The following is a 19,071-nucleotide window of genomic DNA, read 5'->3' on the forward strand; positions in this document are numbered from 1 at the left end:
GGGGGTGGGGGTAGGGGCCAGTCCTTTCAGAATGTTACCCCCTGAATATGGATGTAAGAAAAAAGAGGGAAGACATAGGGACTTTGAATGAAGCAGTTGACAGATTGGGGGTGGTGATAAAAAATTAATTTATTACATGTAAATAATATTGATATATAACACACATGAAAGGTTGCATGCGCACGTGACATAACCTACATAATTGTATGTGTACACAACACACAAAACCTGATATCTGAGTAATAACTTAATACATTTACAAATTTCCTAAGATGATTGCGTATATGAACTGGGAAGCACATAACCACAAAATATAAAGGCAAGTATAAATTGATGTGACTCATAAAAATTCATCAGAGTAAAATCCTATTGAAGCATAATAGCTGCATCCTTGGTGCCCGACGCGTTTCTGTGAATACACTTCTTCGGGGGAGGATGCTAGGGTGTCTGAAATGACAAAATATGATACCATCAAAAGATTGAAAAAGTACAACCAGAAAAGACAATATGTCAATTCTGGATACTTACGATGTATACCAAGCTATGGTGTAGGGTGGAAAACTGGGCCAAAGGAAATGTCCTTTCCCGGAGCTGAGGCGGCAAAAAGTCCAGCACAAGACAGGCACACACTGGCATCATCCCCAAAGCACAAGCCATCACCTCCACATTGCAGCCAATGGTTGATAAAAGTAGTAGATGAATGTCTCTAATGGATGGATACCAAAAATAAGGGTAAAAGGGATAAGCAACTTCGTAATAGAGCCACAAAGTATTACCTTAGGTGTGCTTAAAACAAGAGCTTTGCCGAGCTGTGGCGTCTGCACGTGTGTGGAAGCGAGGACAGCACCCGAGGAGCCGCCTTATGCGCAATCCCGCCTGCGCCGGCAAACGCCACCAATGTCACGCTGAACCGACAATGCATGGGGTGTGGCCCCGGCCAGGGCAGTGGAACCCATCCATGACTGAGGCCACCACGTCCAGCTATGCCGGCAAAGATGGAAAATATACGCCCCCACAACGACGCCAACCAGTGACGGCGTGTGAGGGGGCGGTGCGCGACGCCGATGCGATGTGGGCACCCACCCGATCCACCTCGTCCTCCTGCCCTACATGGGGTGGAAGTAGAGGGGAAAGGGAGGACATGCAGAGCGCATCGCAGCTCCGGGTCTCGAACAAGACATGGCCCAGGAACTGATTGCCATAACCACCAATGCTAGGATATGTCTAGTGCGCCCAGGATTAAACAACATGTTACAAAAAACTGTGTGTGTGTGGACCAATCTGGTACACAAACTCACAGATCAACCCCAAATACAGCTGGCAGAGGATAACTGCCTAGCAACTGTCAACTGCCTCCATCCCTGGTATATGTGAAAAATTTTGATTTTTGGGACTTTGAGTGAAGCACAAAATTGTGCCTCCATCCCGGGTACAAGAAAAGAGGGAAGACCTAGGGATTTTAAATGAAGCAGTTGACAGATTGGGGTTGAGATAAAAAAAAAAAAAAATTATTACATCTCAACCCCAAAGTCCCTATGTCTTTCCTCTTATTTCTTGTACCCGGGATGGAGGCACAATTTTGTGCTTCACTCAAAGTCCCAAAAATCTCAATTTTTCACTGAATATGGATGTAACCCATTATGAAAGGTTAACTTTATCCTTTTTAAGTTTCACACAAATCTAATTTAAAAACACCAGTTAATTTAATTGTGCTTTCAGGAGGGAAAAAAATGTAAAGAAATTTTTAGTTCAAATATGTCTTTCTTGAGTTTTTATCAGTTTATAGAATTGTAATATGCATTAATTGGTAACAAGATATCGGGAAAAGATAGGGGATAAGTAGAAAAAGGTGAATGGGACAGAGGGTGTAGTTCAGATGCTTCAGAGAGAGAATACATGGTGCAGAAAGAATCTGAGTGACTGAGCCAGCCAACTGGTACACGAGATGCGTGTCTGCTGTCAAATGTCTCCACGGTTTCCATATTCATGAATTCATTGAATATTTGGCTCCATTCTACATTATGTAGAGGAGAAGTTAATTTCCAGTGATGGGGGGGGGGGCTTGGGAGAAAGTGACACGTCCCTAGGAAGCAGTGTCTGAGTGCTTTTCTCATTTTAGATAGGAACCCATGGAATCCTCTGTAGCAGAGCCACTCAAAGGAAGGACAAAATATCTGATCTGCACATATTGTATGTGGTAAAAACAGCCTTCCAATATGTGAGGAGTAGGTGACAGGCCCCACCAAATGCGCAATTGGGTAAAGCATTCCTCGCTGTAAATGAACAGCAGATGGAAGGGTTGGGCAGTAAAACTGACGAATTTAACTTCAGCTTAAAGTGGTTCTGAAGACATGTTTCTTTTATCTTAATGCATTCTATGCATTAAGATAACAAACCTTCTTTGTTCAGCAGCCCTGCCCAGCTCCTCCTTAGCTGAGCCTCATCTCAAACCAGCAATGTTGCATGAGAGACACGTCTGTTTGTCTCCCTCTGCTGTCTCAGCCAATGAGGAGTCCCGATCAAAGTACTTGATCCAATGATTAGAGAGAGGGAGCAGGACCAAGCTGCGGCTCCGTGTCTGAATGGACACACAGAGCATTGCTCGGCTTGGGTGCCCCCATAGCAAGCTGTTTGCTGTGAGGGCACTTGGCAGGAGGTAGCGGCAAGCAGCGCCAAATGGGGACCCAAGAAGAGGATCTAGGTTGCTCTGTGCAAAACCAACATGTTTGTTATTTTTAAACAAAAAAAAAAATAACATTAGACTTTATTATCACTTTAAGGAGATGTGATGATGGTAGAGTTCAAAATCATGGAGCCCCAAGCACCTTTCATGTTTAGGTTTGGTAAGGGCTGAGAATTTCAGTCTGGGTTTTTCATTCCCTCGTACAAACTCTGTAGTTTGGGAGCAAAGTTGTGTGAAGAATATTTTAGGTGAATATGTTGGAATGGAGGTGAAAATGTATAGGTGGTTAGGAATGTAATTTTTAAGGCGTTTTTATATGGCCAAAATAGGACCGTTTCCTGACCTTCCATTTAGAGAGGTCACATGAGATTTCATTCAGCAGTTTGCACTATTTGCGGTGGGTGATAAATTTGCGGGGATGCACTCCCTAGGTAAGTGATAAAATCGCTTTTCCATTCAAGCCATTTTTTAAATGCAACTTTGATGCAAATACACTTGCTGACGGACGAAAACAGAGCAAACAGATGTGTGCTGACTTGCTGTTCACTCAAGACTTGGTGGTGTTCTGATCAATGTTCCTGACCAAGCTGTGCTGCTGCTGTAGTGGGGTTTGAGCAATCGCATTCCTGTGTGGCAGGGGTGTGTATTTTTGCAACACAATCATATTTTTAAATTCCTTTTGCATGCAAACTGTACTTGTGTATGTATTTCAGCAATGTATGTGGCTATTTGCCTGAATTTTGGCTTTGTTTCCAGTTTTTGGCAAGCTTTGTAAAGCTTAAACTACTTACCATTGTTTTTTTTGACGAAATTAAGGAAATTTATCAGTCGGGAGAAAACTTGTATGTTTTCCATCCGTCTGGTGGATCGGAAGAAAATGGACAGGTGGATCAGTTTTCATCCGATTTCCTCCATAGAGCAGAGCAGAGATCTGGCAGTGTGCAGAGACGGACCTGTTATCCGATCCCCGCTGAGCAAACGGAGTCCATGAAAATGGGCAACAATGTGTGAAAGGGGCCTAAGCCAGATTCATCTTTTTAGTTTCTTTTCAGCTAAGTATGGCAGCCGTAATATTTATTTACAAGCCCCACAATGTAAAATATGAACTAATATTCAGTCAGTAGCATGGATGCCTTGCAGTTCTATCTTATGGAAGCCAGCAGTTTATTATGAGAACATAGTACCAACTGTAACTCTTGGACTCTCATTTTTTTTTTTTTTCCTTAGCATCTTTAAAGAATTTGGAGAAAAAAAACATCAGTTATATTGTTGCTTTCAGGAATTATAAAACAGAAATGCAGACTTATCAAGAATTCCTTTTCCAGGAATCCTCCATGGCAGCACCCATTTTCTCCCCGACTTACAATAAGTTTATAGTAAAGGTAGCCCTAGGCTTTGGGTTATAATCATTTGTTAGAGAATATAACCACTTTAGAAATGTTTGGCGTTTATACATGCCCATATCACATACTTTTATCGCATTCAAACATAGGTTAAATGCAGACCACCTATGTTGTCTTAACATTTACAGGAGAGCGACTTTCTATGACTTGGACTATTTGGCATTGCATGCAAGATCAATCTGGGTATTGTGTTAAAGTTATATATTTATGGGTATTTGGGTGTGAAGTTGTTCTTTAAGTTTTACACCAAGGTGAATCGGAGGGGAGGGCTTTTTGAACTATCTACTTCCTGTCCCAATAGGTAGGATGGGGCACTCATGTTGTTGGTGCTTTCATGGAGGATTCCAGAGAAAGTGGTAAGTCTAACTAACTATTTTTCCTTTTTTGACCTAATTATTAAAAAATGTATTTACATTATTGTATACTGATGACATTACCATTCTTTAGATTAAAATGTACACTAATTTTTTCAGTCAGGAGAAGCTCAAGATGGTGAATGTGTTTAAATCCTTTTATTTATCGGCTATTGAGGGACAAAGGAATTATATTTTACCCTGGGATTATACTGCCTGCCACAGGAGGTTGACTGGCAAACAGATGAAGAAAATTGAATAACAACCCCTCTATAACACCTCCACTACCCAGCAGATTTTTCCCTTATTTATTTATTTTTTCACTGAATATCTTTCAGGACAGCCACCTTTTGAGAGACCTTGGCTCCTCCCTTCACTGGAAACACCACCTTGGCTTCAAAATGTATCCCTGCATGCCCTACTGGACCCTCTGTTTCGGTGTTTCCTCCGGCGGGGAGACATCGCTGGGAACCAGGGCTGATCAGCTGGGGAGGTTGAAGCCAGTTTTTACTGTGGGAAGAAGCTCTCCCTATCTCTATTTTTGGGTTGACGGAGCCTTGGGCCTTGGGGATGGTACCGTTAGCTGCTGCTTAGCCACCCCAGCTTCTTCTGAGGGTGGAGCAGAAGCTTTGGGGGCCCCACTTTCTTTCTGTCCAGGGAGTCAGCGTCGGAGGTGCCCCGTTCCTCCCCTCGTTCTGTGTGGCCAGTGAGGGGGCTCGAGGCTGGACCGGAGGACGTAGTGATGTCACGTCCGGTGGGGGCGTGCACTTCTGCCTGGGCTACAGTTTTCTGTTCCAGCCACGGTTTATGAGAGGATGCCAGGCTCTGGCTGGTGCAAGCCTGCAAGCGGCTCAGGAAAGCAGGACCACGACGATCCTCAGCGGGAGATGTCCGGGGCAGAGGCGGCCCAGACTACTCCTGGTAATGCCAGCACCAGCCACTAAGGTGAGAGGAAACCTGGGTGGGTATTTAATTTCCCTTTTACCCAACAGCTCCATGGGTGTAGACACCTCTGGTGGTCGAGGGGTTGGTACATTTGCCATGATGCTGAACTACAACTACAACTGCAGAGTGCATGAGCATCATGGGAAATGTAGTTCCAAAACATCTGGGGTGCCAAGGTTCGCCATCACTGGTCTAGACCTTCTCGCTACAAGCTTTCCCTTGATGGGTGGAGGATCTCTTGGGAGACATCCATACCACCCTGGGAAGGGCTCTGAAGCCTAGGTTTTCTTTTGTGGTTTTCTTGTGTATATGCCCAGTCTTGTTCCCTGCACTCTGGGTTCATTGCTACTTTCCTTGACTGTAAATGGTGGAACGTTCAATTTTTAGTGAGCGGACAAGTAACCTGAGGGTCTTTTGAATACCTTTCTCTCACACACTTTCTAGTACATATAATTTGTTTTTTGGGTCGCTCGCAAGACTCTATCGCGTGTGTGTATGTGTGTGTGTGTATATATATATATATATATAATTTCCCCTTCATTGGTTTCTTTTTGGAGCTGACATTCACCCTAGTGTCTTCTTCTGGCATCCCCACTATAAAACACTTAAAAATCCGTTCCCAAAGTGGGTCTGTCTGGTGGACGTTGGCAATCTGGGTCCTTCTGCTAGACACTACTCCCTTTAGGGCTTACATAGAGAGATAGCATCTTCTGGGACCCATTTTCACCTAAGACCAATAGTGTTTGGAATGGACTCCCTGCCCCCCTCCACTATAGGGGGTCCCCTTCTGGTATCATCTTTTACCTGCCTGAAACTTGTCCCTTCTCCTCCCTTTGGAGTTTGTTGTGTATCTGGGATTTGCCCTTCTCTCATGCTCTCTCCTCTTCTTTTGGAGGTGCTCATCCATCATTGGTCTCCTCCATTTAGTTGTCAATGAGTTTTTGGACTCGATTTACTTGGATCAAGAAGTCTCAGATACTTTTTTGCAGTCTCTGGCTGGGGATGTTGGTTGTACCTTTAAACCACCCTGGGAATGCTTCCTTGTTGGGTCTCTCTGGGCTTCCATGTAGTTCACCAAAAAAGACACTTTGCGCTTCTACGGAGGATCCTTCTGTTGATATACTGATTGGAAATCCATTGGACAATTCTTACGTACTACAGGACATATTCCTCTGGGAAAGGTTCTTGAACTTTCCCATCAACTATGCTGAATCCCTATTGGCCACAATGCTTTTCCTGCTTATCAATTCTTTCTCTTTCGCATTCCCGCTGCATGAGGGTTTTTCTCCTGCATGTAGTATACATTGCTGGATGGCCCTATATATCATGTTGTGGAACTGGTTAGACAGGTGTGAAGTGTTATGCCCTGACAATCGCCTGTCTTGTAAGGATTCTGCTTACCTGATATGCCTTCCACTTCAGAATGGGTTCTGGGCCAATTCTCCTGAGATTACTTCAGGCTTGGGAAGCTTTTTCTTTTGTCTCCTTATTGGGATGTATGCAGTGAGTGATCTCACATCTGTCATCTTATTAAATTATTGGTTGCCTGGCTGCACAGCCCTTTCCAGATTATGGAACCTCTTACATTCTAAGAGAACATGACTTAGGCTTTCTCTCTTACATTTTTGACTTGCTGCTTTTTATTTCTGTGGATGAAGATGTTTTCCAAGCTTCCCTTTTTAGGGATTTGTGTTTTTTGTCATGGGTTATGAATCATCCACCCCCACCCCCAATTTAGCTTGAATTTGGTGTTGGCTCCTTCAGCTACCTCTGAAATGTTAGACTCAATACAATTTAGGGGACCATCAGTTGAACTGCTTTGTAATAGAGTTGCTAAGTCCTTCAATTGATGATAAAGAAAATGCTTTTTCTACTGCTGCAAAATATTTTTATGCAAGACCATTGAGAGGGACACAAGGTGATGATATTTAAATCGTGTTTTTGTGTCCCAACTCATGAATGCAGCAGTATAACCCAAGTCAATTCCTGTGTCCCTCAATGGAATTAATGGTATGGTTTAGTCAAAACCAAAATTATTAATCTTAATTTGTACAGTACTGGACCCAGGGTTATTTGCCTACCTTCAAATGACTAGACACTGTTAAGCTTTTGAGGTTTTATTGTCCTTTTTGTTATTTTATCTCTGAATTCCCTTCATCAAATTGTCTCATGTTACCAGAAGAAACCGTAAACCTTGGGAGGCATACCCAGACATTACTCTGGGTATTGCTTGTAATGTTGCTCCAGATTCTGCATGATGCTCATCTTGGCACGTGGTACAACACGTGTAGTTGGCCACAGGGTACTATACAGTTACTTGTTCATCCATATGGAACCAAGTCTCTATAGACCCTTTCAGGGGTATGCCTAACAAGATGGACAAAGCCTGAACTTTATATACAGTCCAGCATCATGGATGGGCAAGTCAGGGTCACCTTGTATCTCTAACTGTTAATGTAAAAGACCAGGGTAATATTTGAATTGTATTCACTGCACTGTAAACGTTTTACATTTTGATGCCAAAACTCAAGAGCTTAGTCACTGGTGGGTGACCAGGTGTTACACCACAGTCTCAGATAGACAATGTCCCCCTTGTACCAAAGCAGGAGCTGACTCTAACAGCAGTCTCTGCATCTGATTCTAGATCTATTTCAGGCACACAACAGCCTACCTAACAAAAGCAGAGTTTTCTGCATTCACAATTCCTCAGACAAATAATGGCTAGAATACAGCCATCTTTGTCCAGTGCTCAGAATTGCCACATCTTTTTTCCTATTCCCGTTTCTTTACCTGAGTCAGACCTCGATATTCCTGCCCCAGATAAGGCAGACACAGAAAGCAATGAATCATGCAGCTTTAAAGGAAGCAAACCAGATAATCTCATGGAACAGATCTTTGGCTTAAGCAGTCGGAAAGGACAGGTTGTACCCTTGTCCATTCTTTCTCAAAGACCTCTGGCTTTGCGCTCTCGTAAAAAGTATTCTTCAAGGTGTAAGTCACATAAAGCCCCCATTGCAGCACCCTGTGCTTCTTGAGATCTCAACTTTGTTCTCTCTGCCCTGTAGAAACAACCCTTTGAACCCATCAGGAATATTCCCTTAGGTGACCTGTCCTTTACGGAGCCATTCCTCATACTTCACAAAGATTAGGTTGTTTTATGCCCAAGACCATCCTTTCTTCCCAAGGGGTTATTGGTACTGGTACGATAAGAGAATTTACAGTATGGGGCACAGGCCACCCTCCTTTCCATTCCTTGGCTACACTGCATGCTACACAACTGGAAATTAATGTAGTGGAGTAGGGTTACTTGCCCAGTGAGTGTGTCCTCAAAAGCTTCCTAGTGTCCAAGACGGTAGGAGCCTACAACCCAGGTTCTATTGTCCTGTACTGTGCTGCATTTATAGGTACGAATTTTATTATTTATTTATTTTTCGCTGTGAACAATTACGGTGTTGCATAAAGAAAAGAGGGGCTGCCATTAGCATTTCATTTGCTGGCTGGTGATCAGGGGGCATTCGTTCCTCTCACATACCGATTTGGTGTGTGAGAGGAAAGCAAGCCCCCAGACTACCAGCCCAGAACCAGTGCAATTTGTTAACATTAACATTGTGAACATTATTAAAATCCACTTCTCTATAGTATGTTGGACCCGTCCTGTCTCTGATCTGACTTTGTATATTAACCTCCACCTCCCTTTTTCCTGCATAATTTGTACATTTACCCCTTCATCTCCATCCTTCCACTGTATGTGAGCCTTCACCAACCAATCCCTTATTCTATGACCTGTACATTTTAATGTATGTAGTGTTCTATCTTTCTCAACAATCGTATACAATTAATTTGGGTGCAGTGATGAAACGGCACTGAAAACTGAAAAAAATGGCCTGGTAATGAAGGGGCTGAAACTATATGGTGATTAAATAACACTACAAAAAGCTACTCCTGGCAGCTATGTGTAAAACTGGTTTTGATCATTCTGATATACTAGTTGTAATTTTTTTGTAGCGTGTTGTTGAATCTGATCTTGTAGTGCCCCAGCTGATAGTAAACTTGAGGACCGGAATAAGTAGTGTTGGATAAAGTTTACAATAAGAAAGGAATAGCTGTGTGTATTTTGCTGCCTGTTATGCAGGGGTGTCTGAACTTTTCAAAGAGGGATTTGATGAAGTGAACATGCGTGAGGGCCGACCATTTTGCCTGACATTCTTTGAACCATTGAAAAATCAGTCTAAGTGGGTCCATCCGAGCACTAATACACGGCCCAACAAGAATTCTCTTGCCTTTGTCGGGCTCGTTCCCAACACACAGACGAATGCTCTGCACTTTAGGGGGTACTGTTAATTCTTAATGGTACCCCACACATTGGAAAACATGGGGTGCTTTTGGTGCAGTGCAATTAAAAAAAAAAAAGCTCGGGGGCTTCTTTCCCTGCATTTTTGTGAGTAGGGAAGTCCATTGAAATTAATGGGTTGCTCTACACACAGTATACAGCCACACAGATGTGAACCAAGGGCTTGTTCACATGTCAGGTTGGAGGGGCAGTAAAACCACATGGTTAAGCTGTTTTACCACCCCCAAATTCTCCCCCTTTAGCTGCAGAGGGAGCAGCTGGGGGTGTACCCAGGGTGAATGGGCCTGGGCCTGCACTTCAAGTACACACAGTTGCGGTATAGCGATGCTGCATTTACGGGCTTAAAACAGGTGGTGAGGAAGCAACATAATGCCTCTGAGGAGCAGCAGTTTAACATACACACATGCAGACACACACACACAAATGCATGCTGCACGCACATGCAGGCACAGACAGACGTGCGCACACGTACACGCGCACAGGCACGCACGCGCGCACACACGCGTGGTGATTTTATAAATTTATTGTATTCCGTGCTTGGGTATAGGCTCGGCTGCTGCCTCCCCTGGGGGATTTCAATTAAAGCACATGTATTAAAAGGTTGTATAGATGTAGGGGTGGTTGGTGCTGGCTGTCACCTTAAGAGTAATCCTCTACAGTGAGTTACTCCTCCCGGGTGATAATCACTCCCGTCACCATAAGGGTGATCCTCCAAATAGGTCACTCTTCTCAGATGAATGGCGAGATACAGTGTACACAATTGTGTGTAAGATTCATGCTTAAGATACTACAATGCGTATAAAATCAATTGATGGAGTCGATTATAACAACGGATTCAATTTGATATGTATGTATGTATATGTATGTATGTGTATGTATGTATGTATGTATGTATGTATGTATGTATGTATGTATGTATGTATGTATGTATGTATGTATGTATGTATGTATGTATGTATGTATGTATGTATGTATGTATGTATGTATGTATGTATGTATGTGTGTGTGTGTATATATATATGTGTGTGTGTGTGTATATATATATGTGTGTGTGTGTGTATATATATATATATATATATGTGTGTGTGTGTATATATATATATATGTATATATATATAATATTATAGCAATTAGTTAAAACTATAAATTATGGGATGCAATTTATAGATTGTTAGGGGGCCACTTTGTTTTCTATATTGGTAGTGGTAAGGGGTAATTTTATTTATGTATGAGAAACTAGGTAGTCAAGGGGATGGGTATATGGGATATCATGATTTTGATCTTCTTTTTTTTTTTTTTTTTTTTTATGTGAGGTAAGATGCAATATACTGCATGTATACAATGTGTAAAATGTGACCGGTACAGAATACACCCTGTACATTGTGTTGTATATCAGGAGCTGACATATAGGGTAAATATCACCTACCTAAGTGCAAAGTCTGCAGAGTACTACGAAATAAAGGGGAGGGTTAAGAACTGGGAGTGTAACCATAATTACGAGTACCCGCCACCCCCATAAAAGTTTTTTTAACCCTCCCTTTTATTTAATAGTACTCTTTGCAGACGTTGCACTTAGGTACGTGATAATTACACTATGTGGGCAGCACAGTGGTGTAGTGGTTAGCATTCTCACCTAGCAGTAAAAAGGGTCGCTGGTTTGAATCCCAGCCACGACACTACCTGCCTGGAGCATGTTCTCCCTGTGCCTGCGTGGGTTTCCTCCGGGTACTTGGGTTTCCTCCCACACTCCAAAGACATGCAGGTAGGTTAATTGGCTTCTGTCCAAAATTGGCCCTAGTATGAGTGGGGACCTTGGATTGTGGGCTCCTTGAGGGTAGGGACTGATGTGAGTGTGCAATGCACAGGGATAGGGACAATTGTAGACACTTACTCAGGTTGAATTGGATGAACTGGTGTCTTAATTCAACCTTATTAACTATGTAACTGTCAGCTCCTGATATACCACTCAATGTTCTGTGTTCTTGTCAGTTTATTTGTTACCTTCTTTTCCCCAGTGTTTCAGTCAGTGTTGGGTATAAAACATATTTGTGTACCTTTTGCTGTTCAGCCAAACGTTTCCCTTTTATACATTACTGAATGTTGCATCATTTTTTATTTTCTGTTTTTCAGTCACAGGTTTACTCCGGATCATGAAGTGTATGCTAACCCTATAAATGACCTTGTTTATCCTCCTTGGTCTGTTAAGGGATGAGTTTACCTTTTGGGAACATGTTACATGCTCCACCCGTTTTTACGGTTGAACATGTAACCTGCTCCCACTTCTGCAGCAGATCAGGGAGATGCTACATCTAGTGACAGCAAGCGGGGGGATCTTCTGTGAATGGGAAACTCTAAATACCAACAGCCTTTGCAGCTGTCAATTTTGTCTCAATGAACTACCAGGGAGCTGTTGATCGCTCTAGGTAGTTCATTGATTCTTCTGTCAGTGTATACAGTTGTGCCAAAACGTTTACATACCCTGGCAGAATTTTTGATTTCTTGGCCATGTTTCAGAGAATATGAATGATAACACAAACACTACTTTAATTTCTTTCACTCATGGTTAGTGTTTGGCTGAAGCCATTTATTATCAATCAACTGTGTTTAAATCATAATCGCAACAGAAATCATAATCGCAACAAACTACCCAAATGACCCTGATCATAAAGTTTACATACCCTGGTGATCCTGGGCTGATAACATGCACACAAGTTGACACAAAGGGGTTTGAATGGCTATTAAAGGTATCCATCCTCACCTGTGATCTGTTTGCTTGTAATTAGTGTGTGTGTGTGTGTGTGTGTGTAAAAGGTCAATGCGTTTCTGGACTCCTGACAGATCCATGCATCTTTCATCCAGTGCTGCACTGACATTTCTGGATTCTGAGTCATGGGGAAAGCAAAAGAATTGTCAAAGGATCTGCAGAAAAATGCAGTTGAACTGTATAAAACAGGAAAGGGATATAAAAAGAGATCCTAGGAATTGAGAGTGCCAATCAGCAGTGTAGAAAAAACTCTAATCAAGAAGTGGAAAATGAGGGGTTCTGTTGAAACCAAACCACGGTCAGGTAGACCAACTAAAATTTCAGCCACAACTGCCAGGAGAATTGGGGTGCAAAGAAAACACCACAAATAACTTCAGGTGAAATACAGGACTCTCTGAAAACATGTGGTGTGGCTGTTTCAAGATGCACAATAAGGAGGCAGATGGTCTGCATGGTCGAATCACCAGAAGTTGGCTATTACTACGCAAATGCCACAAAGTATCCCGCTTCCAATACACCAAACAGCACAGAGACTGGCCTCAAACCACCTGGGGATGTGTGAGCTACAAAGGCACTGGAAATTTGGTCAAAATTGCTGGCAACATGAATGCAGTACGTTATCAAATACTGGAGGAACATTCACATTCATCAGCCAGGAAGCTGTGCATGGGACGTACTTGGACATTCCAACATGACAATGATCCAAAACACAAGGCCAAGTCGACCTGTCATTGGCTAGAGCAGAATAAAATTAAGGCCCTGGAGTGGCCATCTCGGTCTCCTGATCTCAATATCATTGAGCCACTCTAGGGAGATCTCAAACCTTCAGTTCATGCAAGACAGCCTAAGAATTTCCAGGAACCATCTGCGAAGATAAAGAGCCACAAATACCACAAGAGACTTCAAGCTGTCATTGATGTTAAAGGGGCAATACACAGTATTAAGGACTGGGGTATGTAAGCTTTTGATCAGGGTAATTTGGGTAGTTTGTTGCCGTTATATAATGTAAGAGTTAATAAATGGCTTCTGCCAAACACTAACCATGAGTGAAAATCTTTTTTGTGTTATTCATATTCTCTGAAAAATAGCCAAGAAATCATAAGTTCTGCCAGGGTATGTAAACTTATGAGCACAACTTATCTGCCTGCCCATACAAGGTATGAGCAGACAGATGCACTGAGAAGTCTGTAGGAGTCCTGCTTGGCACCTGCCATCTGCTGATCGCTGGTGCAATGCTTTCTAGGCTCCCTGAAACATAAGTAAATAAATGCACATTTTCTTTACCTACAAAAAATGTACATTAATAAAAAAAAAAAAATGTTTAAAAAAAAAAAAGTGAACGTATCCTTTAATTTACAGTTAAAAGAAACTGTTATATTTGCAATAAACATACCTGGTGATTCTACCAGAATCCAAGTGGTCCCTTGTTGTGTTTTTGGCATACTTTGCAGTGTTATCTCAACAATTATCAGGTCTGCCAACTTTACATCACTGAACTATAGAACATTTTTTTTTAATTTTTTTTTTTTTTTTTTAATGAAGAACAGTAGAGGGGGGATGTTCTGTACGAACACATTTCCTGTCCTAGGACCACCATGCTGCGCCTTCATGGATAGAGTACATTTAGTTAGTGCTGTCACCCTAGGATAGGAAGTGTATTACTAACTGGTTCAACAGTTAAAAATAAAGGGGAAACAAAAAAGGCTGGAAATAAAACTATTACAGCCAACTCATCTAAAGGTGGGGAAAGAGAAGACTAAAAGTGTCTGAATATAATTTTTATCACTTCTTCCTTTCTACAGGTCATCCTGAGCGACTGCAAAGTAATGTCCAAGTTTTATAGAGGAGATGGAGCCAGAACAGCTTTCTGAAGGTCTATTTATTGCCACAACACTGCATATGCACTGATCTACAGACCTAGGGTACAGTGAAAAGTATGAATGAATACTTTTCTGTTGCCACCATTATCTTTTGCGGAAACTGTATTAATAAGCCAACTCTGATTAATGATTACAAGCTTGTCTGGCATATTTTGTTTCCAAAGCTGGAAGGGCAGAACCACCAGTATTGGTCTTTACATGGTCGTACGTTCGCCATCCTTATGGTGTCAATATGGATATCAGCATGTCGGGCACCTTGGTTAAAGGTTTTGAAATTTTCCTTTCCCCTGAATTACGTGGCGTATTGTAGAAGAAAATCAAGCTTCAGTGGGACACTGAATAAAGTCTTTGTTGTTGCTTTTACAACTTGTTAAGCTGTTTTCTGAATGTTCCCTTATAAGGCTTTATCTGAACACTGTTTAGCTAATATAACCAGATCACAAAATCTGCATTAATTAATACAATCTGTATTAATTAATCTCCTGGTAGTTTCTATTGCTTTTGTTTACTCAAAAAAAAAAAAAAGTCTTCTGCCGAAAGGACTCTGATTTTAATGGCCCTGAAGACAATCGTTCTTGTTGGGGAGGATGATCGCATTTCTTGTATGAGCAACAGTACATATTGGAATTGGAATGAGCCGTTGCGTGAGAAGATTGTCAAATTCATAAACCTGTTCTTTTGATTGAGAGAAACAAGTTTGCTTATTTAAGGTTCAAAGTTTTTGCATATCTTAGTTGAACATAACATCAAAGTATTGACAGGCTACTATATTTATTTCAAAGCCTTTAACCTGTACATTTTCAGTACTTGTACAATCTAAAGTGAGCTAGGTGGGAGTTAAAAATGATGCACTGAATGATATTTTTACGAAGTGTATTTGGGATGTTAATATATATTCGGAAATTAATAAATGTAACTATCGGTCTATCATGCAGGTGACTATGTTAAAGAATGTATACCAGCTCACTAATAAACTTTGATGGCAGTACAATATAAGGGCTTTTTTTTTTTTATCAATGCTGTACTCCAAACATGACCCCGTAAACGAATGCTTTCTGTACATACCTCCTGATCTGTGCCATTCTTTTTGCTTTACTAGCTGTAGTTTTTAAAACCTTATGAATAAGTGGAAATCGCTCACATGACCCTTTTATAAAGTCTGTTATTTATGACACAGAACATTTATACTCTAGCCCAAAATTTGAGCTGGTTGGTACCACACTTTGGCACCTTTCAGCAGGGAGCGGATACCTGTCCCCATTTCTGGAAGACCGGGCTGCAGCAAACTACATCAGTAGCTCGGCTCCCCCTGCCACCGGACCAGTAGGGGAGAGCGCAGCGGTGCCTCGCACATGCGCAGTAGGGACTTGGCGTGAAGCCATAATGCTTCGCTACTGGTTTCCCTTACTTGATGGAAACCTAAGCTGCGGTGCCGACATCACTGGACTCCAGGACAGGTAAGTGTCCTAGTATTTAAAGTCAGCAGCTGCAGTTTGTGTAGCTGCTGGCTTTTAATTTTTGCAGCGGAAGGCGAACCTCTGCTTTAAGTTAATTTCTTTTAACGTGTTTTTTTTTTTTTTTTTGGGGGGGGGGGGGGGTTTATGGCCTAGACCAGTGATGGCGAACCTTGGCACCCCAGATGTTTTGGAACTACATTTCCCATGATGCTCCGCTACACCGCAGAGTGCATGAGCATCATGGGAAATGTAGTTCCAAAACATCTGGAGTGCCAAGGTTCGCCATCACTGGCCTAGACTGTTCTTTGTAAATTGTACTGGATTACTATGGGTTAGGTCCAATGATGTGCATGCCTCTTTGTGGACTTCTTCTGCTTTGTTTAACTTCCAGTTTACATTGTTAGTAAATGTCGGGAGCATAGCTATTGCTATATTTCCCATGCTCTAATGCTGGACCTTCTTCTGGTCTTGGCTCCCCCCAGCTGAAGAGTCGCATGCAGCTGCTGTGCCCACGTCTGTTCCCATTCTCCTGCCCAATCACAGAGCATTTTGTATTTTGTAAATCCATTGGCAAAATACAAAGCCTTCTGTGAATCAACAGCAGATGGGAGGGGCTGGCAGAGCAGATGCTTTATGATAAGATTGTGTATCTCTTGTCAGAGCTGGGGGTTAGTTTTAGTGATGGCTGCATTTCCAGCACGCAGTAAAACTGTAATTTTGTTAACTGAGTGAAGTTCACAAGGTGGCATGCACCTTGTAAAACTTAATGCCTAGTAAGCTGAAAAATTTTACAAAATGGCTGAATTCCTGGAGTTCAGCTTTGGGGAGAACCTGTAAGCTCTGTACAGAACCATTCAATTTTGCGAGTTCATTATGCAGCCAGGCAAAACCAGATTACCAATTACACCAATATGATGGTGTAGGTTGAGCCTGAGCAGCATGGTCTGCTGTATCCATATGAATCTGTGCTTTTCCTGTCTCAAAATCACAACTATACTTGGCAGCAAAATACACAGCATAGTGTTTCTCCTATGCATGAGGAATACATTTTTAGTTTTGTTTTTTTATTTGGGTAAGGGGGAATTTTTGATGGGACAATCATGTATTTCCTATTCCTATTTTTTTTTTTTTTTTTATTATTATTTTTTTTTTTAAATGAGGGTCATAAATGAGTGTTGACTTTTGGGTTATATTGATTAGATGCTGGCCATGTGGACATGCCCAGGATAACTTCATACTACCAGCTTGCCTAAGTTGTTTTTGTTGTGGTGGTGTTTTTTTTTTTTTTTTTTTTTCCTCAGCTCTGCAAATGTTTTATTTTTTTTCCAATCAACCAAAATCATGTCTTTTGCTATTATAGTCTGTCATCTTCAGAGTCTTTTCTAGCTATGTCGGTCAGGTCCATGGCCTCTGCTCTTTCCAAGGAAGTTTTCACTGTTGCTTCAAGTAAGATGTTTGTGGATTCTGACCGCAGAGACCACAAGTTTGTTTCCTCACTTTCCCCTGCATATTCTATATTAAAACTGGGGCTTTAGCTGCCTCTGAGCTATCATCCACTGAGACTATTTTTTTATATTGGATCTCTGCAGTCCTTTTTGAACTAATCTGACTCAGAGGGGTCTGTCTTCTGTCATCACTGTCAAATCGAGATCGCATTGTCTCTGATACAGTACATTTACAGTACACTTTGAATTTAGAGGGTCAGCCTGTCTCTGCTGTCAGCGCTGTTCTCAGTCTGGAATCCTTTAGAGCTCCTGAGACCCCCAAGACCTTTCCAGTGCACTTTTTTTTTTTTTTTTTTAGTTGTCCTTTATGTAAAATAGAAATATGATTCCATTTCAAGCACTGGTTTATTATCCTGCTTCACGGTTGTTGGCTTTAATAGAATGGCTGTTGAAGCCCAGGTTCTGAGACATGGCAACTCTGAATTGGTAATCCCCACGGTGTTAAAAGCTAGGAAGTCTACTTCTTGCAAAGTATTTTGCTGTATGTGTAAGCTATGTGTAGCTTGGTGGGAAGTGCAAGGTTTTCACCTCAAGAAATATTCTGTGGTACAAATCCTTGCTTTCCTGCAGCTGAGCTTTGAGCAACATTGGCCCTTAGCGTTATCAATGGTCAAGTTTCTGCTCTTGCTAACCTTTTCCAGAGATCATTGGTTCCCATTCCCTGATTATGACTTTTTTGTTCAGGATTCTTCCCTGTGACTCCATAGGTCTCAATTTGATAAATCTCAATTTGTGGTTTCCTTGCCTCTTAAAAACACTGGCCAAGGGATATGCCTCGCTCCCCTCATAAGATGGTGTTTCTTATAGCAGCCATCTCTAGAAGGCGAGTATCTGAGTCTGGCAGCAATTTATTTTACACAAGGACCGGTTAGTGTTGAGGGCTAAAGCTTTTTTCTACTTAAGGTAATTTTTGGCCTCTCACCTCAACTAGGACTTTGCTCTTCCATCCCTCTGTTAGACTTTAGTTTATAAGATTTCCCTTTTATTGCTTAGATGTATTTGGAGCTGTGAGTGCCTACCTCTCGATCATTGTTTCTTTCAGAAAGACCAACTCTTTCTTTCTTGCTTATTCTAGATTGTCCTCATAAAACCGAATAAGCTTGCTGTTCTATTATTTCTTGGTGGCTCAGGCAGACAATTATCCTAGTCTAAGGTCTTTAAAAAAAAAAAAAAAAAAAAAGTAGGCATCGGACTACTGTTTCCCAGATTTTCAAGGCTGCCAAGTCATGTTCTATTCATTTTCTAAGTTCTACCAGATGGATATTCAGGCTTTTTCTGGTTCCAGCATCAGACATAAGGTCCTTCAGGTGGATCTTTGAGCTGCTGACAGTCCCTTGTTCTTTTTATTTGCTCAAAACTGAGGCATATCTGTAATATGAGGGTTTATCCTGGCCTAGCTTTTTTTTTTTTTTTTTTTTTTTTTTTTTTGACAATTTTCCTGTAGACAGAACCTGAATGTGAAGACTTCCTCTGTCAGTGAGTACAAATATCGAATTCGCACTCTTGCTTTTCTGTCAGATAATGCACCACTTTGCACAGAAAATTGTCGCACTTACAAATGTTTAGGCATTCTCTTGTTTGTTTTGTTTGTAGTGGTATAACACACATGTGGAGAAACAAAAAGCCAAATCTGACACACTCCATGCAAAACTCCAAAAATGGACTGGACAAATTGATAGGCATCTTCAATTTAATATTTGGTAGCACACCCCTTGGAAAAAATAACTGAA

General features: G+C 41.6%; 1 protein-coding gene across 2 annotated transcripts in view; it reads left to right on the forward strand.

Annotated features, from left to right (window-relative positions):
* PPP1R2 (protein phosphatase 1 regulatory inhibitor subunit 2) overlaps positions 1 to 15,375 on the forward strand; it is a 32,828-nt gene extending 17,453 nt beyond the window's left edge. Inside the window, exons 6-7 of one of the 2 annotated variants that reach the window (XM_077487459.1) lie at positions 4,388 to 4,442; positions 14,302 to 15,375. In XM_077487459.1, the coding sequence (XP_077343585.1) occupies positions 4,388 to 4,442; positions 14,302 to 14,311 (65 nt within the window). In that variant the 3' untranslated portion in view covers positions 14,312 to 15,375. The remainder of the gene's footprint in view (positions 1 to 4,387; positions 4,443 to 14,301) is intronic. The other variant, XM_077487460.1, reaches the window with a different exon arrangement.
* Positions 15,376 to 19,071: the final 3,696 nt, after the last annotated feature.

This window comes from Lithobates pipiens, unplaced genomic scaffold (genome assembly GCF_037356315.1).
Source record: "Lithobates pipiens isolate NorthernLeopardFrog02 unplaced genomic scaffold, aLitPip1_a1.2 Scaffold_18, whole genome shotgun sequence".
In the NCBI taxonomy this organism is placed as follows: Eukaryota; Metazoa; Chordata; class Amphibia; order Anura; family Ranidae; genus Lithobates; species Lithobates pipiens.